Source organism: Rana temporaria, chromosome 1 (assembly GCF_905171775.1).
Source record: "Rana temporaria chromosome 1, aRanTem1.1, whole genome shotgun sequence".
NCBI lineage: Eukaryota > Metazoa > Chordata > Amphibia > Anura > Ranidae > Rana > Rana temporaria.
In genome coordinates, this window is record NC_053489.1 from 519,626,687 (window position 1) to 519,651,947 (window position 25,261).

The window sequence follows — 25,261 nt, forward strand, 5'->3', positions numbered from 1 at the left end:
ATAAAAAAAAACTGTTTGATGGCCTTATAGTTTGTGGTCGTAATCAACCTACAATTTAAGGGTTGATTTACTAAACCTGGAGAGTGCAAAATCTGGTGCTGGTCTGCATGGTAGTCAATCAGCGCCTAACTTCAGCTTGTTCAATAAAGTTTTGACAAAACACACACACACACACACACACACACACACACACACACACACACACACACACACACACACACACACACACACACACACACACACACACACACACACACACACACACACACACTGGAAGTCGATTGGTTTCTATGCAGAGCTGCACCAGATCTTACTCTCTCTAGTTTTAGTAAATCAACCCCTTAATGTCTATGGTAACCGATAACAAAAGCTAACTAGCGAGACCAAAAATTATGACATTGCTGAAAGCATGACTGTCGTATGAATAACAACACACCAGCTGAGGTTCGAGGAGATGCTGCAGGCCAGTGCTAGGTCAACAGGGTCACTAGCCTGAAGCAAAAACTACTATGATCACTAAAATGGATTATCTCTGAACAAAAATCAGCTTCTAAACACAACACAGAGACAACACCACACACACAGTCAGGTTCGAAGACTGAAAATTATTTTGTCAACATTCATGATTCGACAAGTAACAAAGATTGAGATTTTATTAGAGGATTCATTTGGCAATAGGTTAGGCTTCTAAATTGTGAGGAAAGACAATGCAGCATGCCTATTACTACTAAACCTAAATAAAGGGACAGCATCAAAATTCAAATGGTATACTTTGCTTTTATTTTTATGCATTGTTATTGCTGGACTCTGTCACTGGACAACAGGACAACTAGGGGCAAGTGTGACCCCCTTGTGACACAAAGTGAATTGCTGAAATCTGGTAGATAGCAAATCAATAAAAAATGCACTCATATAAACTTTAACACAACATAGTCTATTATAAATGATTATAATGACAAAGAATAGTCAGTTCCAGAAAGTGCTGTATACAGTTTTCCACTTGCAGATCAACATGCCAATGCATTTCCAATGCATGTGTATTGTGGTACTGACCTCTTCATTACTGACAGGTATGATGACAGTAAACATGAGAGCTTGGGGGAATAGTGATTGGTGAACAGGAAGCTTTAATGATATAGCCATTAGCTTTGTGTTATTTACTTCAGCTCCTGCAGAGCAGACAGCCAGTGTGGAAGAGAAAGGTCATGAAAAGGGTACGCATTTGTGTACTGGTGTCTGTCACTTTCAAACTCTGCGAATACTTCAACATTAACATAAGATGGGCATACACATCACATTCATAGCTAGGTCACTGATATGCAAAGCATACGTACATTACTCAGCACAATGTAAGAATGTATATGGCATATACCTGAAGGGCCCCTGCATAAGCTGACAATTTTAGTAGTTGGTGCTACTACACTGAAAGCTGTGATCTTTCAGGAACTGTGCCAAGTGGTTCCTCCTCTGCACACTGACCCCAGGAAATTGCTTGCTTGCACTGCCACCATTCAGAGAACGCCTTTTTTTTCAATGAATACAAGACACTCTCTGATCAGACGAGGTGGTGATTGTGATGTCACTGCCCCTCCTTTCCATCTCGTCCAATCACAGAATGCCTTGTATTAAAAAAAAACTAAAATATACAAGGTGTTCTGGGAATCACAGCTGTGCCAACGAGCGGTCTCCTGTGGTTTGTGTGCAGAAGAGTAACAGCTCACACAGGACCAGGAAAGATTAGCGCTTTCACTGTAGTAGTGCCAAATACAACAGTGATTGCCAGCTTCCTCAGCAGTCCCTCAGGTATGTAATATCCATACTTATGTTGGTTCAAGTTAGATGAATGGAAGTATGCAATAATCATCATATCTGAACATCAGCTTATAAAATATACATTATATAAATTTTTTATTATACCAGGATTTACATAGCAAAAAAACTTTATGCCGCGCCTTACAACATGAGGCCAGACAGTACAGTTACAATACGATTCAATACAGGAGGTCGGAGGGCTCTGTCTGTTAGAGCTTACAATCTAAGCGCTATATGTGTGTGTGTGTGTGTACACACACACACACACACACACACACAAACACACACACACAGTGCTTAGCATAAATGGGTACACCCCAACAGATTTGTCGGAAAACCTTTACATTCCTTTCAGAATCGACATTTTCTATGGGAAACTATACTACAAAATACTCCCACAAATGTGGACCATTGATTGCAACCAAGATTTGTTAATTTGCACACACAAAGGTATTTTTCCCTAACAAATTCATTCAAGACCCTGTTGCAAAAATGAACACAAATACAAAGCTACATTTTAGACAACAAAATCCTAATTCTAATTATTCATTAAACAGGTGTCCAGCAAACAGTTGATTATAAAAGGGTGTTACATAAAGAAAACCCCTTCCCATTGCATGCTGTCAGCAATGGCTCCACATGGAAGAGAAATGTCCGAAGGCCCGAGAAAGAAAATTATTTCTTTACACAAGAAAGGTGAAGTGATCAGTCAGAATGCTGTAGAAAAAGTGATATAAAAAAATGAAAGATGAAACCAACATTCTCACAGAGACGTCCAGGCCATCCACAACACTTCAACAGGAGCGTCTTCTGATGAGAAGAGTTGAAGAAAATCACCATGCAAGTTCACAGAAGGAAGCTAAAGTAGTAAAAAGCCAAACTGTGGCGATTCTTTCCTGTGATACAATACAGTGTACACTGCTGATTAATGACATGCATGGGTGTCTTCCACGAAGGAACCTCTCTTAAAGCCCATGCACAAAAAAGCCTGCCTAAAATTTACCAAGGCCCATGCTAAAAAAAAGAAGAGAGATGACTACTGTGACTCTGTACTCTGGAGTCATGAGACCAAGATAAATGTTTTTGGAACTGATGGCTTTAAAACTGTATGGTGCCACAAAGGTGAGAAGTACAAAGAAAAATGCATGGTGCCTACAGTGAAACATGGTGGTGGCAATGTCTGTGGGGCTGTTGGTGTCAGAGAGCTGCATTTCATTGATGGTATCATGAATTCTCACAAGTACTGCTCTCCATTGAAAGAGAAGATGCACTTTTCTAAAATGACAATGATCCAAAACGCACATCTAAGGCCATGGTTGCATTTCTGAAGAAGAATGGGAAGAATAGAAGACTTGGTGCTGTCCTTACAAATCATGGAAATCATAAAAAAATACTAACTGTAGTTGTTTTTGTTGTGGGGTACATTCATTTTTGCATCAACTAATTTGAGAAAAACTGAAGATTTTGTAATCCAAATTATATTATTAACCCTACATTCATGTAATGAGCTAAACAAATGTTCTATAAAAAACTCAGTTTTGTCAAACTTTTGAAAATTATTCTTGTGTTCGTTGAGATATTGATTCAAACCTTAGGGGTGTATTCATTTATGCTGAGCACTATACATTATATACACACACAGTATCTCACAAAAGTGAGTACACCCCTCACATTTTTGTAAATATTTTATATCTTTTCATGTGAAAACACTAATGCCGCGTACAGACGGTCGTTTTTTGTGATGGAAAAAAAACGACGTTTTATGTGATGTAAAAAACGACGTTTTTGAAACTTCATTTTCAAAAACGACGTAGCATACAGACCATCGTTTTTTCACAATGCTCTAGCAAAGCGAGGTTACGTTTCACCACTTTTTTCCATTGAAGCTCACTTCATAGCTAACTTCTGGGCATGCGTGGGTTTAAAAACGTTGTTTTATACGTCGTTTTTTGCTACACACGGTCAATTTCTGTGAAACAAAACGACGTTTTGAAAAACGACACAAAAAATTCGAGCATGTTCGAATTTTTTTTGGTCGTTTTTTTAAGACATAAAACGACGTTTTGCCCACACACGATAATTTTAAATGACTTTTTTAAAACGTCGTTTTTTTCATCACAAAAAACGACCGTCTGTACGCGGCATAAGAGCCGGTTCACACAGGGGCGACCTGGAATCCGACTTCAGGTCGCCCCTAGTCGCGCTGCATGAAGAAATCAATGTAAGTGAATGGAGCAGTCTTAATGCACACTACTGCAGTCGCTCCGACTTGAAAAAAGGTTCCTGTACTACTTCAATCCGACTTGTACCCATAGATTTCAATTAAATTCGCCTCCAAGTCGGATCCCCGTTCACAGTGAGGCAACTTTACAGAAGTCGCCCCAGTGTGAACCTGTTCTAAGGTAAACCCCTCCCTCCAACAGGGGAACTCCACGCCAAATGTTAAATAAAAAACCGGCATGGGTTCCCCTACAGGAGCATACCAGGCCCTTAGGTCTGGTATGGATTTCAAGGGGAACCCCCTACGCCGAAAAAACTGTGGGGGTCCCCCCCAAAATCCATACCAGACCCTTATCCGAGCATGCAGCCCGGCCGGTCAGGAAAGGGGGTGGGGACGGGCGAGCGCCCCCCCCCCTCCTGAACCGTACCAGGCGGCATGCCCTTAACATGGGGGGGTGGGTGTTTTGGGGTAGGGGGTGCCCTGCGGTCCCCCCACCTCAAAGCACCCTGTCCCCATGTTGATGGGGACAAGGGCCTCTTCCCGACAACCCTGGCTGGTGGTTGTTGGGGCCTGCGGGAGGGGGGCTTATCGGAATCCGGGAGCCCCCTTTAATAATGGGGCCCCAGATCCCGGCCCCCCACCCTATGTGAATGAGTATGGGGTACATCGTACCCCTACCCATTCACCTGGTGGAAGTAAAATGTTAATTAAAAAAAACAACGTTTTTTTTAAATCTCTCTCACTCAGAGTTTAAGCTGTTATAGCTGAAAAGGGTGGGACAACTCAATATTGAACCCTACGGCCCAAGACTGGAATGTCATTAAAGTTCAGGCACCCCAATACTTTTGACAATATAGTGAGTGTGTGTAATTCCAATTGCATTTAAAACAAAACGTGTCTTGAATCTATGTGAACATCTTTTACATCGTCTTTAAAAAAAAAAAAAAACACATTTTAAAGTGGTAGTATACTCTGTACTACCACTTTAACCTACAGGTAAGCCAATAAATAAGGCTTACCTGTAGGTATAAAGAATATCTACTAAACCTGTAAGGTTTAGGAGATATTCCCCCCGCAATGCGCCGCTGACTGCAGCGGCGCATTGCGCAGCCGAGATCCTCGGCTAAAGGCCCGGCAGCCGCCGGACCTTGCCGGGGAGAAATCTCCCGCGCGCATGCGCGGGAGTGATGACAATACCCGGAAGACACGCCGAGGAAAGATGACATCTCCCTTGGCGTGTACCAAGTTCCTCTCAGCTCGTTCTGAGGTAAGTATTTCATAATGAGCTAGTATGCGGTGCATACTAGCTCATTATGGCTTTTGCTTTTCAGGTTTAAAAAAAAAAAAGACAGAGGGTTTACTACCGCTTTAAATCATTCCCTCTTTTATGCGATACAAGACCAATTTACACGTAGGCAGAAAATAGTGTCAACACACTGCAATATAAAGAAATTCTGGGGAAACCGGCTGTAATTAAAAATCGGAAAAAATGCAACATAAACAAATAGAAAACTTGACAAAATTGGTATCCTCTTCAAAAAACAAAATAAATAAAAGACTACAAAAAATAAATTAAAAACTTGCAAGAAAGACTGTATCTTTCAGGGAAGAATGCATTAAAGGGACTTTTCACTTTGCAAAGACTTTTTTCTTATCTTAGTGAATGTGGTGAAACTTCACTTTGCATAGAATTACCCATGCCATGCAAGGAAAATAAAACAAAAACTGTATTTTTAATTTCACATGATGGTATGAAGGCAGAAGAATTTCACTCAGTTCACTAAACTAAGATTTTTTTTTTTTTTGCAAAGTGAACACCCCATTTGTCTTCAGAAAAATCAACTCCAGTGCACCCTTTAAAAATAACCTTTAGTTCATAAACCATATTAAAGCCACAGAATCACTAAAATTCTGCTTCACTACCCAGCAGCTTCTCTAATGCTCCTTTCACACAGGCAACACTTTTGACCACCTTCTGAAAAGCGATCTATAGTTGACATTTTCAGGAGGTCATAGAACAGTGGCTTCCAGGCAGTCAGGAGGCGATCTGGACACCTCCTGAATGCATTTTTCTTTTTAAGCCAAATGGGGGTTTTGCATAGAAGCACAGCACCACAACCAAAACGGATTGGTTCGTGGTTGCAGGGTGGCCCCATAGACTTATCTGGGAGTTTTGACAGTTTGTGTTGCCTGAACCTCAACATGTCAAATGAAATTTGCAGTCCCCTCCAGCTGCATATAATGTTTTAGGTGGATGGTATAACCATGGCTCAACCACATTTTACCGTCCCCTGACCACCCATGTGGAACAGGCCTATGGAGACCAAAAAGCCGCTGAAACTCATTTGCTACAGAGACACCAGTGACAGGGCTATATAAAGGCAGGATCAGGTAGTGACAGTGCAGCTGTATAAGGAATCGCTAAGCTTTAGCAGCTCTGTCACTGGTGAAGAATCACTAATGACATGGGCCTAAATCTGCAGCTGCTGAGGAGCTACTAATCTCAGCATGACCTGCTAGCTGTCATTGTGCTAAAACTCAAAGCACGTCACAGCTGCAGGTTATCCCCGACTCCGTCTACTGCATGTGAAATGCTGAAGTAGGCCAAAAAAGCTGTAAGGTTTCCACAGAACTATCTACAGCTGTGCAAATATAAAAAAAAAAAAAAATCTGGATAAAACATAATGGGTCATTCATGTGACTTATTGACAGTCCTTAAAAAAAATATGTGCAATACTTTGTTAAAAGTTCATTCATCACCATTTATAAAATGGTTTCTTAGATTCAAACGGTCGACATCTCTATTTACAAACAAGCTCCTAAGACGCTGACAAGAAGAAATCCTTTCACTGGTTCACTGACATCTCTTTGTAGACCTGTTAATTTTTTTCCTTTTTTAGCCCTTTTGCCCTTTCAATCACGAGGCATATTACTATACTGTCAGGAAAAAGCAGAACTGCACAACAGGGAGCCCAGCTGGGATAGGAAGAGGGCAGGAGGCTTATGCATTAACATAATAATCCAGCTGCGCTCCCATAGGCCCTTAGGGCAGACAGCATATTAGGTAGGCCTCCTGTGCAGACCCTAGCGGAAGCTGCCTGTCAACCTGTGGCAGTTATAGACTGCTCAACAGCACAAGCTTCATCCTGAGCCAAGCGCACAATTACTTTGCTGATAAAGATGGGAATCCATCTTTTTCTGCCTGTTTGGTATACACCTTGTATATCTGACCTATTATTGCTTTACAAATGGGTTTCTGTATGATAGAAGGCAATATCATTTAAAAGGTAATTCATTAGTTATTTTGTGCAAATTTTTTTTTCTTACAGTCAAGACAAAAAAATGTGTTTTCAAAAAGTTTTTAGTCAGATAAATATGCAAATCTGCATTACATTAGGCTGCATTCACACCTAAGCGACAAAACGCCCGACGCGGGACGCTTCTGTCGCTAGAGGGGAGAATTCCCATTGCCGTCTATGGAGATGGTTCACATCTCATAGACGCGCAACGCCTGTCGCCTGAAAAAAAGTCCCGGACCCTTTTTTTCACGCGACAGGCGCGTTTTCCCATAGACAGCAATGGGAATACTTTAGAAAAAAAAAAAAAAAAGATACATTTGTAATCGCGGCAAATCTGCCGCTACACGCGTACGCGGCTGTCGCTTAGGTGTGAATGCAGCCTTAATCTTGTATATTCCCCTACTAATCTAGCAGATGAAGATATTAGGCTTTGTGTCACATATTTTCCACTATAACTTTTGCCCTAAAAAGCTCATTCGTTCAACCCAACATTAAGACCCTTTTCACACTGAGGCGCTTTACAGGTGCTATAGCGAGGGCATTCACACTGGAGCAGTGCGCTGGCAGCGCCCCTGCCCGAAATCAATGGGCAGTACCGGCAAAGCACCGCTGCAGCGGCGCTTTTAACCTTTTTTCGACCGCTGTTTTAGCAGTGCTTTTTGGCCGCTAGCGGGGGCGCTTTTAACCCCCACTAGCGGGCAAAAAGCACTGCTAAAACAACTGTAAAGCACCGCTAAAAATAGTGCCGCTTTACCGCCGACGCTCACAACGCCCCAGTGTGAAAGGGCTCTTACACACAAGAGGCACGTCACATTAAATTTACAGAATATCGGCACCCAATATCAGCCTTAAAGGCAGCCGAAAAAACGGTATTGTATCGCCCCTGAAAAAACTATATTGGTCAACCCCTAGCACACCCTCTTATAAAGAGGGATTTAGTGTTCAGAATTTAGCAATCACATTCAAAACTCATGTTAAATAGGAGTCAGTACACACCTGCGATCATTTAAAGTTCAGGCCCAAATAGTTCCTGCAGTGTCCTACAGCTAAAGCCATGGGTCCCCAGAGAGCCTCCAAAAGCATCAGAGGAACTCATTGTTAAAAAGGTATCAGTGAGGAAAAGGGTACAAAAAGGGAGCTCTGCCCCCCACCCCTGGTGCTGCCCAATTACGGTGGTGTCAGAAAAGAGAGGAGAGCCGCCGCCTGGTTGATTAGAACGCCAGAAACAGAACAGCTTTCATTTCAATAGCTGTGTGTTTTCCGCCACATACAGCCCCTCCTCTTTGTCCAGGCACTTTGATAGACAGATCACCCGCTTAATCCTGGGAAATGTTATCTGTCTATCAAAGTTCCCCGGACAAGGGGGATGGCTGTATGTGACGGAGGGGAACACATAGCTATTGAAATGAAAGCAGTTATGTTCCCGGCTCTCTAATCAACCAGGCGGCTGCTCTCCTCTCTTCCGCTACACAGTTGGCTGCACTGGGGACACAGGCAGGCTGCACTGGGGACACAGGCAGGCTGCATCTGACGGGCACTGGAGAGGCTGCATTGATCTCCTGTACCATGTCCCCAGTCCATCTCCTGTATAAAAATATTTTTTTAAAACCCATTCGGTGCACCCCTAGAAGACGGTCATCAAGTGGAGAACATATGGCACAACAGTGGCATTACCAAGAACTGGACATCCCTCCAAAACTGATGAGGGGGGCTGCCAAGAGGCCTACAGCAACATTAAAGGAGCTGCAGGAATATCTGGCATGTGACAACAATCTCCCATATTCTTCATGTCTGAGCTACAGGGTAGAGTGGCATGATGGAAGCCTTTTGTTACGAAGAAAAACATCCAAACCCAGCTAAATTTTGCAAAAACACATCTGAAGTCTCCCAAAAGCATGCAGGGAAATGTGTTATGGTCTGATAAAACCAAGGTTGAACCTTTTGGCCATAATTCCAAAAGATAGGTTTGACTCAAAAAATAACACTGCACATCACCAAAAGAACACCATACCCAAATTGAAGCATGGTGGTGGCGGCATCATGCTTTGGGGCTGTTTTTCATGGGTCTTTTTCAGGGGTCTTAGTCAAGGTAGAGGGAATTGTGAACAGTTCCAAATGCCAGTCAATACTGACACAAAACCTTCAAGCTTCTGCTAGAAAGTTGAACATGAAGAGGAACTTCATCTTTCAGCATGACAACAACCCAAAGCATACATCCAAATCAACAAAAGAATAGCTTCACCAGAAGAAGAATAAAGTTTTGGAATGGCCCAGCCAGAGCCCAGACCTGAATCCAATTGAAAATCTGTGGGGTGATCTTAAGAGGGCTGTGCACAGGAGATGCCCTCGCAATCTGACAGATTTGGAGTGCTTTTGCAAAGAAGAGTGGGCAAATATTACCAAGTCAAGATGTGCCATGCTGATAGACTCATACACAAAAAGACTGAGTGCTGTAATAAAATCAAAAGATGCTTAACCACTTCCCACTGTGGCAGGTTGGCTCCCCTGGGCAAGCCGTCGTAGCTGTACGTCGGTTCTTTAAGACGATATAGCAGGCGCACCCGTAGCATGTCCCCAGCGAGTGTGATGGCCACCGGGCACCCGCTATCGCATGTGACAGAGCGAGAAGCGGGATCTGTGTGTTCCTACTAAGTAGGAAAAAAAGATCTGTCTCCTCCTCTAGTCAGCCGTATACCCCCCAGTTAGAACACATCTAGGGAACACAGTAAACCCCTTGATTGCCGCCTAGTGTTAACCCATTCTCTGACAATGACATTTATACAGTAAATCAGTGGCTATGTTTTTAGCTCTGATCGCTGTATAGAGGCCACTGGTCCCAAAAAAAGTGTCAAAAGTGTCCGACGCAATGTTGCAGTCCTGATAAAATATAAATAATAATAATATAAAGAATAATAAAAAATATATATTTGTATTATTTATTTATTAATAAAAATGCCATAAATCTATCCCCTATTTTGTAGACGCTATAACATTTGTGAAAACCAATCAATATAGGCTTATTATTGTTTTTTTTTTTTTTTTTTTACCAAAAATATGTAGAAGAATACATATTGGCCTAAACTGATGAAGACTTTTTTTGTATATTTATTATGGCAAAATGTACAAAATATATATATATATTTTTTTTTAATTGTCGTTTTTGTTTATAGTGCTAGAAATAAAAAACATTTGCTCCAGCTGCTGTCAATCAAATCCAATGACGCGGGCACCGGGGGCCGAGTCATACATTTGACGGCTATGGATGCAGAATGAATGATTCGGGAGCGTGCTGCAAGGTAACCCCTGGGGAAAGCACTTCTTCTAGGGGATTATCTGATGCAAGGAGGAGCTGCGAGAGCCGCAGAGGGATCCCCTAGAAGACGGTGTTGTGGGCCACCCTGTGCAAAACGAACTGGACAGCGAAGGCAAGTATGACGACATGTTTGTTATTTTTTTTTAATAGTTGAAGTCTTACAACCCCTTTAGGTTAGCTAGAGAAGTAGAAAGCCAAACTGGGGTGATTGTTTCCTGTGAAACATTACGGCATACACTGCAGATGAATGGCATGCATGGGTGTCATCCACGAAGGAAGCCTCTCCTAAAGCCCATGCACAGAAAATCCCACCTAGAATTTGCCAGGGTCCATGCTGAAAAAGAAGACTACTACTGGGACTCTGTATGCTGGAGTAACAAGACTGAGATTAATGTTTTTGGAACAGATGGCGCCCAGAGGTGATTCAGTTCGCATGAGTTGCGCTATACAAGTCATTCATTCATTCAGATGGCTTCAAAAACTGTATGGCGTCGCAAAGGCAAGGAGTACAAAGAAAAAGGCATGGTGCCTACAGTTAAACATGGTGGCAGTGTCCTCCTGTGGGGCTGCATGAGTGCTGCTGGCGACAGGGAGCTGTATTTCATTGATGGTATCATGAATTCACAGATGTACTGCTCTATATTAAAAGAGAAGATGCTAACATCACCCTGTGCCCTTGGTCATCGTGCACTTTCCCAACACGACAATGATCCAAAACACACATCTAAGGCCACTGATGCAGTTCTGAGGAAGAATGGGGTGAAAGTGATTCAAGTTTGTCTCCTAAACTGTACTCAATCGAACACCTATGAAGAATTCTGAAGAGACAAGTTGAGCATCACTCTCTATCCAGGCTCTAAAAGAGATCGTTCTTGAAGAATGGAAAAAGATAGATGTTGCAATATGTCGCCAACTTGTTCATTCCATGCCTAGAAGACTTGGTGCTGTCCTTACAAATCATGGAGTTCATACCAAATACTAGATGTAGTAATTTTGGGGGTGTATTCATTTTCGCATCAACTAATTTGAGTAAAACTGAAGATTTTGTAATCTAAGCTATACGATTAACCTTACTTTCGTGTAAAGCGCTAAAACAAATGTTCTAATAAACTCAGGTTTTTATCAAAAGTGTGGAAATTGTTATTGTGTTAATTGAGATATTGATTAAAATTTTATTTTTCAAAATTGGTGTACTTATTTTATGCTGAGCACTGTAGCAATTTCAATGTAAACCTGTTGTAAGAGATAAAATAGGATTTTTTACTTTATTAAATTCCAAGAAAAGGATTTTGCAGGAAAGGAAACTGTATTCTTAGTCGTAACCATGGGTTATAGGCAGCTCACCAGAAATCACAGACCAGCTTGAAAAACCTTAAAGCGGAGGTCCACACAAAAAGTTAACCTCCGCTTTTCAGAACCCTCCCCCCCTTTGGCACCTTTCAGGGGGAGGGGGGTGCAGATACCTGTATAATACAGGTATTTGCACCCAACGCTTCACTTCCTGATTTCCTCACCGAGGATAGTGGCGCGGGCAGCCAAGAGACGAGCGATTGCTCGGCTTCGGCTGCCGATATCGCTGACGCGCTGGACAGGTAAGTGTTCATTTATTAAAAGTCAGCAGCTGCAGTAGTTGTAGTTGCTGGCTTTTAATAAAAAAAAATAATTGTGGGACCTCCGCTTTAAGCTCGAAACTGGCATCAGTGAAGGACTGAACTTTCACTTGGTAAATTATTTTTATTGCATTTAAAAAGTTAAAGAGGAGGTCCCACCCAAAAAAAAGAAAATATGCAAAAGTCAGCAGCTACAAAATACTGTAGCGGACTTTTAATATTAGGACACTTACCTGTCCAGGGAGCCTGCGCTGTCGGCACCCTAGTGGATCATCGGCTTGTTTTCAGAGTGCAGCCGCCGCCATTCCTGGTAAGGGAACCGGGCAGTAAAGCCCTTCGCTTCACTGCTGGTTCCCTACTGCGCATGCGTAAAGCACGCTGCACTTTCTAATTGGCCCAGCGGAGGGGAAGGAGGAGGGGGAAGGAGACCTGCCATAAACGGGTCCCCCCCCCCTTCCCCCTGAAAGGTGCCAAATGTGACACAGGAGGAGGAGAGGACGCATATAAGCAGAAGTTCCAATTTTGGATGGAACTCCGCTTTAAGATATACAAAACAAAGCCTATTGCGCATACCCAGTCTTAAAAATGAGGAAAAAAATAAAAAAAAATAAAAGGCACACAAAAAATAAGGAGTTGGCAACCAAAGTCAAGGTGACCATACTCATTTCTGCTGGTAGGCACTAAATATGATATAGCACACTGTGGCCAACTCAACATGGCATACATCATGCCAAGCGGAGCAGCCAGACAGGATCTAGTGTCCAAAGCAACTTTATAGGCCAGCCCCGCATTTTATTTCATATGGGGTCCAGATACAGTCCTCAAAGACTCAGCCAATGAAAGGAAATAGCTCAGGAAAGCCACTGAAGCTAATGAGCAGCTACAGCATGGCAGAAGACTCTTAAAGGATGAACCCCCAGCAAAAAATGGGGAGATCACACTCACAAAGGAGAGAGAACATCCATAAACTCAGAAAATACTGAAGCTAGCTTGGAGTGGAAGGGGTTTTAAAGGGGTGCCCCGAAAAAATTGTTGTGCACTATAAGCCAACAAGTTGCAGCCTTCTCAGGAAGAACTAAACTAAAACACAGTGGTGACAACATATTGCAAACCTCAAGAAAAGACAAAGGGGATTTTGACTACAATTTGTATCAGTGAGCATTTTATTGCATTTAACTCCCCTTTTGCTTGCTTTTATGACGAATATAGGACTCTGAAACGTATGAAAATGTCTTTGTAACTGGAACACTTCTTATGGTCCCAAAAATTTCACTAACAACCAATTGCACTGGCAACCAATCCAATAACAAGTTAGATTGGGAAAGCTGTGGTCAAGCTGCCACAAATACAGCAGCTATGACTCGGCTGATGGACACTGGCTATAAAAGGTTGCAGGAGTTAATGGAAGTTCACATGGGCAATTAAACGGCTCATGTATACATTGACTAAATGATGTGTGCTAATTGATTGTGCTGTCATTGGCAAATTATGTTTTCACTACAGACTCTGGAGATTTGATAGCTTAAAAGGCAAAAGCATTAGACACAGATTTGTCAAATTAGTTTTAATAATTCTAAAGATATTATTTAAGAAAAACAACTGCCCTGATTGATTTTTATGCAGGCACCAATAATAGGTGCAATGGATTTTTTTCCTGAGTGATAATAAAAGATGTGACACAAATTACGTGCCCATAAGTTATTCTCAGGTACCTTTGATCTACAGCCCTGAACGAATTCACTTGCCTTCCGTAGTTGTCCTCTGAGACTCTCTCAGAATCAGACATCTGGCTACTTTGCTGTTTTAGGCTAATCCAGCCCCAAAGGATTATGGATGGGGAAAAATGACATGAAGACAAGAGGGCCCTAACAAAGGAGGGTATATCAGCTGCACACTCTGGAATGAGCTGTTATCCTGTGAGTAGTAGATGAAAAACATAGCAATGGCATGAAACTGGCTAAACAACTTCTCTCCGTTTCAAATAATCTGTGCCTTCTAGGTGGATAACAGTTTATAAGGAGTAGCCGTTCATTGTCCATTAGCATAGTTTATGAAAAGCATAAATAACCTTTAAACAGATTCTGCACAGATTCAAATACATTACCTAGATAATTGATACAAAAAGTATTTCAAATACTGTACTACACAAATTAGAATTTACAAAAGTCTTAAAGGAAAATGCAGACTTTTTTGGTGGTACAATGGACAAAGAGCAAGACGTGGGTGAAGTTTCTTTTGCTGTATATATATATATATATATATATATATATATATATATATATATATATATATTATTATATATATACACATATACACATACATATACATATATACATATACACACACACACACACACACACACATTTTCCTAATGGCCTTCCCCAAATACAGGTTTCACCAAAACAGAAAGTAAGGACTATCTTTCCAACAGGAACACAGACCGCTATGAAAGCTTTTTTTATTTGAAGTCAAGTGGAACAGGAAGTATTATAAATTGAGGTAGGTCTTTACTGGGGGCCCTCTTGTTAAAGGAGGCTTCCAGATTCCGTTAAGGTTTGTCGGGAACAGGCCCTTGTCCTCATCAACATGGAGACAAGGTGCTACCATTCAGGAGTGGGGGGTGGTGCTCGCACCACCTTTAATGACCTGCTGGGCTGTGTGTTCAGATAAGGGTCTGGTATGGAAATTGGGGGGGGGGGGCGGCGTGGGTGGTTCCTCTTAAAATTCAAACCAGACCGAAGGGTCTGGCATGGTCTTGGAGGGAGAACCAATGTCGTTTTTTTTATTTGGCGTGGAGTTTCTCCTAAAAATTGATACCAAACACAAAGTGCCTGGTATTGTTGGGATCAAAGTCGGATCCCCATTCATTGAAGTCGGACGGATGTCGGACTTCAAGTCACAGGGCAAAGTCAGATCCACAGTCATATGACTGTCGGGTCGTACCAGTGTGAACCCGGCCTCAGGCAGCAGTGTGATCCAGCGGTGGGGGGGGGGGGGGGGGGGGCAGAGAGTCACAGCATTGTGTGTATAAGGCATGTATAATTCATGTTAATGATCAAAATTGTGAGTTTAGTGGTTCGTGAGCCCCGAAAGGTTGACGACCACTGGAATAAATCATTCCAAAAATCAAATAAAAGGAAAACAAACATACGCTTAGGAAATGTACCTTATTTATTAGGCTCCATTCACACCTGGAATCAGGATCCCAGAATCACGGAAAAGCACGGGATGAGTTTGCAATGCCAATACTTCTTAATTGCACAATAAATCGTCCTGTATTTGTGGCAAAGTCGCAACGCGTAAAGCTGGTTGCTCAAGCAGAAGTTTCTTTTGGGTGACAGCTTCACGCTGTTATAAATTTCCAAATATTTGGACCCATACATGGCCTCTCCTCCTCGCCAGGTCATATATGAACAGGTCCAAATGAGGAAACAAACACTCTGCTCCCAAACTGCAACAGGATCTTAATATTTGCTCTACATAAGTTGTAACTTCGCAAACTCTTTCACATGTCAGGCCATGAACTATGTATTAGTTGACCTTCCAAACAGTTTTTAGCATTTTCAACAATGATTCAGACAGAAAGCTTTTTGTAAAGTACACACAAAAGTGTTAACTGTATGGAGAAAGGCTAGTAAGCAAAACGGCATGGATCCGCTTTTAGATGGGATATGATAAGTTATTCGTCTTTCCAAAGGAAATACATATTGCGAGAGAGCACTCACCTCATTACCACCGACGGCTTTGGTCAAAATTACTGCTGAGGAAACTGGAGGCGGCATACAGCTTACTGTCTGCAAACTGAAATATAACAGAATTAATTAGCCAATATTAAATATTACTTTTGCCTGGCTTATAATTAAAAAATGTTAAGTAATGTGAAATAGTATGCAAACTCTGGTATGTTTTTAAATACAATACACTGGCAGAAATAAGTGAAAAAGGTTATTTTCATTTGCTGCATATAACGTCATCATGCTAAGGCTTGCTGGATAACACCGCAGCCGAGCTGTTCTAGTTTCTGTAAAAAGGCTGTCGTTTCTGAATCTGTGTAGATGAAATATTTAAATTGAATAAATTGGATATTTTAAAAGTTGTGCTATGAAACTTCATTTGTATATTTGATGTATTTGGTATTTGGTGTCAAAGCTTCATTAAGGAGAGCTGGCTGACGTTTTTATTATATGCTGGGGACGTCGATGCTAATCCCGGTCATTTGGGTCACTGAGCGGTGTGGAGATCCAAAAAATTAGAGTGTCGGCTCTTCCAAGCTATTCAAGCGATCTCAATAGCTTGAGATCACTGTGGTCTAGGCCCCATTATCTTACTAGTACCTTGAAAACTTTTTATAATCAGAGCACTTTGGTTTTTTACATGGATGGACCTTTTAAGATTATTGATCTTTGATTATGAGTGAATAAATGAACTGTTCTTATAATCATTTGTTCATACATCGATTTTATCATACTTTTGATATGGTACTTATTTTATTTTCATACGTTTAATATGTTACTAATGAAATAGACTTGTTATTGTTTTATTTCCCTTTCTTTGAGCACAATTGCTGAGGAGTCTTTTTCCTATGCAATAAGGTTTTTCATATGCACAGGTGTTCACATTATGAATATTTTGTTATTTAACGAGACAGCGCATCTTCTATTTAGTTGGCTATTAATTTATATTGCACTGGCACTTCGCAAGGGACACTGAACTATTGACATCAGTCCACAGAAAGAAGCAAAATACCTAATGTTCTTACAAAATCTTTACATATGCACATACTATCAAGTCCCAATTTAGCATATTAGTATTAAATTTCTGTATTTTTAAACTGGCTCCATATTTAGAAATTCTAAAGATTAAAATAAATCATCAGACTGAAATCACCTACTCAGCAGAATACCATAGTCTACTAAATACTCCTTATTAAATGATTGCAGAAAAGCCACACAGACTGAACATAAGGTATTACTCTGGTCTGAAATAAAATCCCTTAAGATTGGCTCGATGGCTGCAGTTTTCTACAACACCTCCTTTGGGTCCATTTTGACCTTGGAAGTCACCTACTCCTTATTCCTATACATTTTAATCAGACAACCAGGGATAAAGCTTTTTTGTTACATGGGTCCAATACCATCCACCAGCGCTTGGATCTATAAAAAAAAACACCAAAGCTGCTGTATCCAAAATGCAATAAAAATGACTTAGTACATGCCTGTAAATTAATCAATTCTTTACAGCGCATTTGGCCCTGTATACAAAAAAAAAAAAAAAAAGAAGATTATACACACACACAGTAAAACCTTGGTTTGCGAGCAGAATTTGTTCCAGAAACATGCTTGTAATCCAAAGCACTTGTATATCAAAGCATTTTTTTTTTACAGGGTAATGGGGGGGGGGGGGGGGGGAGGGGAGGCACCTCTCAAGCCCTGTACACACGGCCCGGATTCTCGTCAGGAAAAAAAAACATTGTTTTTCCTGACGAGATTCCTGGCAAGATTTTATTGCCGGCTGAGTGTACACACATACGATTCAAAAGAACCGCTGTTTCTTTGAATGGCACGAACGCAATGACGTCATCGACTGCGATGAGCATGTGCTCGTCACATTCGATGCTGTCGCCATCTTGCCTCACCCTACCTTTGCCTTGGAAGCTACCGCGCATGCGTCAAAGTCATTTTGAGCATGCGTGAGTTTCCATGGAGACAGGTAAGTATACACACGCTCGGGTTTCTCAGCAGGAAAACACTGCCGAGAGTCACGACAAGAAAATAGAGAGCAGGTTCTCTATTTTTCTCGTCGAGATTCTGGGCAGTTTACTTGACGAGAACACTCAAAGACTCGTACACGCGCACGGTTTACTCGGCAAGAAATCTCTGCCAGCAGTTTTCTTGCCGTTTCTGGCCGAGAAAACCATGCGTGTGTACGAGGCTTTAGTGTACCAATAAGTTGCTAAATGTTGTACTTTCATTAAATGTAACCATATTGCTACACTTAGAGGCTCCTCTCTTCTATTTTATACTCAGTTGTGACATGACGCTACTCTTATATCAAGACATCACTTGTATATCAAGGCAAAATGTATTAAAACATTTTGCTTGTCTTGAAAAACGCTCTGAAACCAAGATTTTACTGTGTGTGTGTGTGTGTGTGTGTGTGTGTGTGTGTGTGTACATACATATATATATACACACACACACAGAGTCCTTTTATCAAAATTCCACAAAAAGTGCAGCCATCTCCAACAAATTGCCCTTTTATAGAGTCCACATCGTAGATCCCATAAAAATGCTCTCGTGTTCACTTCCTGAATACATGCAGACAGATAATGCAGTCCTCCAGTGATCCTCCACCACCAACACATAAAACTCACCACCCACTACAGGCAAGTCAAAAACTGCTTGTTGCACAGGGATTAAAACACCATCCACTTTCCACCTGGATGTTGCTGACGTTATAATCACATAGACTCATGCAACATAAGGAAGAAATAGAGGAAGACTGCCATAGTGTAAAACCTTAATTTTGTTATAAAATCACTAACAAAACCTCAGGACAAAGAAATGCTGCGTAGGGGCAGGCCAGGAAATGACGACATCCTGCACAGTACACCTGAAAGTAACACATCATACACCCAGAGAAGAGTAGGAAGGGACCACTCGTGGTCACAGCATATGAAAGCAGGTACCGTAGTACTCTTGATGTCAGCAAACAAGTGAATGTACCTTAGTGCAAGCATGGTACTTATTAATGTGAGTAGGCGTTAATGCGGAAGTGGTTTATAGCAAAATAATTCACACTATGGCGGTCTTCTCTATTTCTTCCTGATGTTGCATAAGTCTATATGATTAGAACAACAGCAAGAGGAACACAGGGAACTCGATTTCAACAGAGTGCATTTTCAAGCAGATCCTATATTGTTCATATCATGTAAATGAGCAAAATATGTGCATGTGCATTTTGTCTTCCATTTCTGTAGGCCGATTGGCGCTCTGTAGGACCGTGTAAACCAAAAATAAAGAATTGAAATAAACCAGCAACTAAACACCTGTACAATAAGTGTTAGGCTTGTGGGTTCATAAACATCTTAGGCAATATCAGTGTTCATGGTAAGCTGAAATCAGTATAAAAGGATTTCTGGGACCAAAACACTCCCAAAAAAATGGCAGATAAACACTGCTCATAATTATATATTTTTTTTAGTAATTTACACAGCTCCTGCAAATGTAGCCATCTAGACAAAACATGGTCTTGCTTATACATTTGTTAGTCACACAGATATACAGTAAATTTATGAACTGTGAGAGGACTGCAGTCAACATACAAATATGTTTACAATCGATCTACTATATATACACAGTATGTGCATTCATTAGTAACAAGTCTCTTAGCTCCATATCACAAGAGATGTGGGCTGAAGAAACTTCAGAGATAATTATTCCTTATATGGACATTTCTTTTTTTTTATTAATTTAACTGGCAGGACTTTCAGACCACAATTCTAGTCTGTGGAGCTTTAATATCAATTGAGTAAAATTTCAACTTCTATAATATGTAAGGGAATTTCTAGATACATTTACAACATGCAAATAGAAAGGAAGCAGCAAACTACTGGGGACCTCTTTGCAGAGATAAGGTTTGGCCACTTTTTACATCACTGTTGCCCTAATTTTACACTCGCCCTACTGCCAAGTTGTCCCTTCTTATTAAGGTGCTGCCTGGTCAATGTTGGGCTCACCTGCAAACCTGTTGGGCTCCCAAAAAAGAAAGTGCTCAGTTTCGGCCACCTTCTCTTTCTCTCAGTCTCTGCTATGTACAACTATCTACTAGCATTGTATACAGCTCTCTGCCATCATGGGTTCTAGCTCTAAAATCTGTTTCCAATTATATGCCATGCCCATGAGATTTTCAGCCTCCTTAGGGTTTCTAAGCAACGTGTGTTGCTTTTCTGCATTTGTTTGGAATGCAATTAAAAGTGTAGGTTAGAATTCAGGAAGAATCATGTTGACTTCACTTTGACTGAACAGTACACAACAGTTCAGATACTGAATTTGACCCGCTTTGTTTGGCTCTATATTACTTTGGATGCAAATATCCTATTGAAGTGCATTTGAACTGCAGGCAAAGCAAGTTGAACACAGCCCTTTCAAACAAAGCTATACGTGTTTAAATAGTGACCCCGGCATTTGACAGGTACACCTGTTAATATGAGCATTCTGGTCCATTTGGCCCTGGTTACCAGCTGGAAAGTAAAAATTTGGTATGAGACCGTTTGTGGGGCCTTCCTGAAAGGTTGAGATTTTATGGGGCACCTGGGCAGCAGTAAGGGTTGCACAGATTGGCATGTCCATCCCAGTGTAATAGCAAATTTAGGTAATAAGAGCAAAAATATATTTTTTGCTTGTTGATCTCACTGATCAATTTTGTACACTTCCCATGACCACAACACAAAAGGAGCCGAATGTCACAGTAATTGCTAATTGTACTGACCACAATCCCTATTCTTTTTTGTGCCTAAAGAGCATTGAATATATAGCTCCCTTAGGGAGAAATTCTACAGCGTTCATAATCATTTGTGCTAAAGAAGGCTGCAGTACATTGCAAGCCTGGGTAATACAGAGGAAGTTGAAAAATGATCTATTGTAGAGTCATGTGCTGGTAGGCGTAGATGCAGAATCCAAAATTTAATTTTGATGATGTATTACACGAGTGATGCAATAAAGATTTTGTGCAGATTCAGTTTGGAGTAAATCAGATTTTTGTTTTTCAGGCGCATGCTTCAACCTTTCAGACTTGCTCTCTCTTTTGTTGTCGATCTAGAATTATGTAGAAATAGTGCCGCCTTACTCTCAATTAGCCTCAAAGCCAGCGAGGGATCATTTGCACATACTTGTACGTATGCACATAATGATTAGTTAGATCACCAGAGATATGCAGAGCTGGACACGACATCAGAATAAATAGAATTCTGTATTATTACGTGTTACCACAACCCAACCCAAAGACATAGAACAGCATTCATTTCTCCTCCACAAGGTAAAGGAATAAGTAGAGCAGGAATTATATATTCACTGTCAGTTATTTTGGAAGAGATTATATATATATATATATATATATATATATATATATATATATATATATATATATATATATATATATATATACACACACACACACACACACACACACACACACACACACACACACACACACACACACACACACACACACACATACATACATACATACATACATATATACACACACACATACATACATACATACCACACACACAGAACAATAAGCTACACATTACCTACTAACACTACATTATGTAAGTTACAAAATGTTTTTCACACAGAACTAGATGTATTGGCTCCTAAGATATTTTTCACACAGTACCCAAGCCTATCTAGCTGCTGTGGTCATGAAAAGAGGCATTTCTTTCTCTGCTGGATCTTTCACTTTTAACACTTTACTGCAGAAGAAGAAATGTGACTATTCCCACTATAGCAGGAGGCAGATTATCCACTTTGTTTTACATTACACTACCGGGGAGATATTAACCATGTGGTTGAGTTGGCCCACCTATTATAGAATTATATGTAGTATTTTTCTGACTAATTGTCATAAAGCCCATTGTTTGTCTTGTAAGAAAGAAATCTAGGATTAGTAGGCTTACTGGTAGGCACAAAGTCCTCTCAAAGATCTATTATAAGTTTGTAAATATTTATTATATATTTGCTTAAAAACATTCACGTAGACCCAAACTGTAACCTGCAGGCATTAAGAAGACAAGGTAACGGCATGAAAGCCAACAGAAAAAACATATCTAAAAGCTGCAAAAAGTACGTCCTGCAATGTTCCCCTTTTAGGTGATGTGACCCGAGGTCGTCAGCACCTCCACACCGTAGGTTCTGATGTCTGCAGAGGATTCATTCACTTTAAAAGAACTTGTTGCTGAAGTATGTGCCCCACCATAATAGCTTCAGATTGAAGGACCCTGAATTGGGGGCGCTAGAAGACCCGCTTTGCCCAATTGTTAGGCAACTTTATATTGGGTTGTGCAATCTCCTTTAGCTCTCCCATCAGGTCGTACTTATGGAGAGAGTTGGGTCTGATGTAAAGGATTGGTGAGACTGGAGAGAGACTGGAGAGAGACTGACAGGATTTCCTGGATCCCATAAATGGCTCTTATGTTTATATGCCTGACTAACTTCTTGCTCTGGTAAGCAGTTAGATTATAAGTGGTGGAGGATTCTGTCATCTGCTATACAGATTCACAATATCATCTGGACATCTATAATCACCCATTCGGAGAACGTTCTGTCACTTATTTTGAACTTTTCTGATACATCCTTCTCATGAACTTTTGCACATAATTTTTTCACAATATTAATTTATTAAATTGGTGTTTTGTGTGCATCACTTATAAGCATACTTTGAGACTTATGCTGATTCATGTCACAGCGCAGCTTTACTTTTTTCAACTTTATATGCCAGCACCATTTTTCCCTAATACTGTATTTGCCTGATTAAAGTAGGCCTAACTTTACAGTTTAGGTCCGCTTTAGGCAAATGCATATTTTGGGACGTTCTACATTTATATGATGCAACACTGAAAATGTTTTGTTCTCAGTCTACATGTCAGAACGCTATGTGATTTGTATTTTACAATTTTAAGTTCAGATCGGTTGCCTTGAGAAAAAGAGAAAAAGCTATCTGAATGTTCATATTTTTTACTTTCTCCTAATATTCTCCCATATCTGATATTACAAAAAAAAACTCCATTGCGATGATTCACAGCTGCAATTATCTCCTGGCCTGGTTGTGGAGAATAAGAATATGAATGAGAAAGAATGATTTAATGTACACCGCTTTGACTGTTGTCTTTGGGAAGATAGCCTCTTCTCTTATTCTTCAAGTGTTGTAATTCAATGAAGGTTTGAATGATTTCCATGATCCTTTGCTATATTCATCCAGTCTCCTACATCCTAAGGGAGTTACAATTTTAAAAACCGAAACGCATTAAGCACTTGGAATGATTATACGGGACCAATTCTGAAAGTATTTCTGACACAAGGACAGCAGAAGGGAATACTGTACATCTGCAGTGGAATGGGAATAAAGGACACTTATTAGTGCTTAACGAAGAGCTCAGTGTCACACACAAGACGATCTGATTTAAATATAAGAAGGTTTCACGGTCGGCGTGATGAATGCAACTGATTGGCTGATGTGTTTAGCTTAATTTCTCTTGACATCTTAATCCTTCCTACCCGTCAGTTAGCCCCTGAACATTAACATAAGTCAGACACATCAGCCATAATAAAGGCTTAAATATTGTACACTCTATCAGTGTTAGTACATATTTGAGAACATCCTGTGCTACCATTCACAATGTTCTCCCATTCAAATATTTGTTTATTCTTATGAACATTGGTGACCTTTGTGTTTTAGCGTTCACAATGAATGAAATGTCATGAACAAACTCATTTGGAAGTCATTGTGTTCTATTTTTACTTTATTGTCATTTTGTAGGGAAAAAAAAATTAAAAGCTGAATTCCAAAAATTCAGCCACTTTATAAAAAGTGCAAGCAGACTATGAGTTAAGTCCAAGAAGGTACACATCATCTCCTGGGCTTATCTCTTATTTATTCCTGATAAAATAATTGCTCTGTAGAGCATACACTGACACTCAGGGCTGTGAGGGACACACACAGAGCAGCTATGCCAATCCTCCCCTCTGCTGCCCATCCAGAGACACCTTTGTATTTAGTGAATGAGTTCACATAATAGAAAGGCTTCCAGAAATACAGCAATAGTCGTATTTTGGGAGTGCAAAAAAAAACTGGCAGATGTAAATACCGTATATACTCGAGTATAAGCCTAATTTTACCACAAAAAAATGAGGAAAACTTATTGACTTGAATATAAGCCTAGGGTGGGAATTGCAGCAGCTACTGGTACGGTAAATTTTAAAATAAAAAGTAATAGAGATAAGTTCAGGAGATGTCATGCAGCTTCTTGGACTTAACAGTGTACCCTTTCTTTATTTTGTTTTAAAAAGTAGCTTAATTCCTGGAATTCAGCCTTCAGTATTGTACTAGTAGCCACAAAAAAAAAAAAAAAAAAATGTTGATTCTGTTCCCTTAACCACTCAAGACTCAGACCATTATGCAGGTAAAGGACCTGGCCAGTTTTTTCGATTCGGCACTGCGTCGCTTTAACTAACAATTGCGCAGTCGTGCAATGTGGCTCCCAAACAAAATTGGCGTCCTTTTTTTCCCCTTTTTTTTGGCGTCGGTTTTTATTTTTTGTGCTATAAACAAAAATAGAGCGACAATTTTGAAAAAAATTCAATATTTTTAACTTTTTGCTGTAATAAATATCCCCAAAAAAGATATAAATTTTTTTTTTTCTCAGTTTAGGCCGAAACTTATTCTTCTACCTATTTTTGGTAAAAAAAAAAAATTCACAATAAGCGTTTATCGATTGGTTTGCGCAAAATTTATAGCATTTACAAAATAGGGGATAGTTTATGGCATTTTTAATGGCGGCGATCAGCGATTTTTTTCGTGACTGCAACATTATGGTGGACACATCGGACAATTTTGACACCATTGTCATTTTCACAGCGAAAGGGGCTATAAAAATGCCCTGATTACTGTGAAAATTACAATTGCAGATTTATCCACTAGGGGGTGCTGAAGAAGTTAAGTGTGACCTCATGTGTGTTTCTAACTGTAGGGGGGCGGGGCTGGACATGTGACATCAGTGATCGTCGTTTCCTACATCAGGGAACAGACGATCACTGACATTGCCACAGTGAAGAACGGGGGAGGTGCGTTTACACACACACACCTCTCCCCATTCTTCAGCTCCTGTCACCGATCGCGGGACATCGGGGGTGATCGGGTCCGCAGGTCCCGCAGCTTCGGAACGGGTCGCAACCCACGGCTGGGCTCTTAAAGGCGACGTACCTGTAAGTGCCTGTGCCCAGCC

General features: G+C 40.6%; 1 protein-coding gene across 1 annotated transcript in view; it reads right to left on the minus strand.

The window, feature by feature from the left end:
* SLC10A7 (solute carrier family 10 member 7) overlaps nt 1-25,261 on the minus strand; it is a 240,268-nt gene that overhangs the window by 157,720 nt on the left and 57,287 nt on the right. Inside the window, exon 4 of the mRNA XM_040331731.1 lies at nt 15,981-16,056. Coding sequence (XP_040187665.1) covers nt 15,981-16,056 — 76 coding nt within the window. The remainder of the gene's footprint in view (nt 1-15,980; nt 16,057-25,261) is intronic.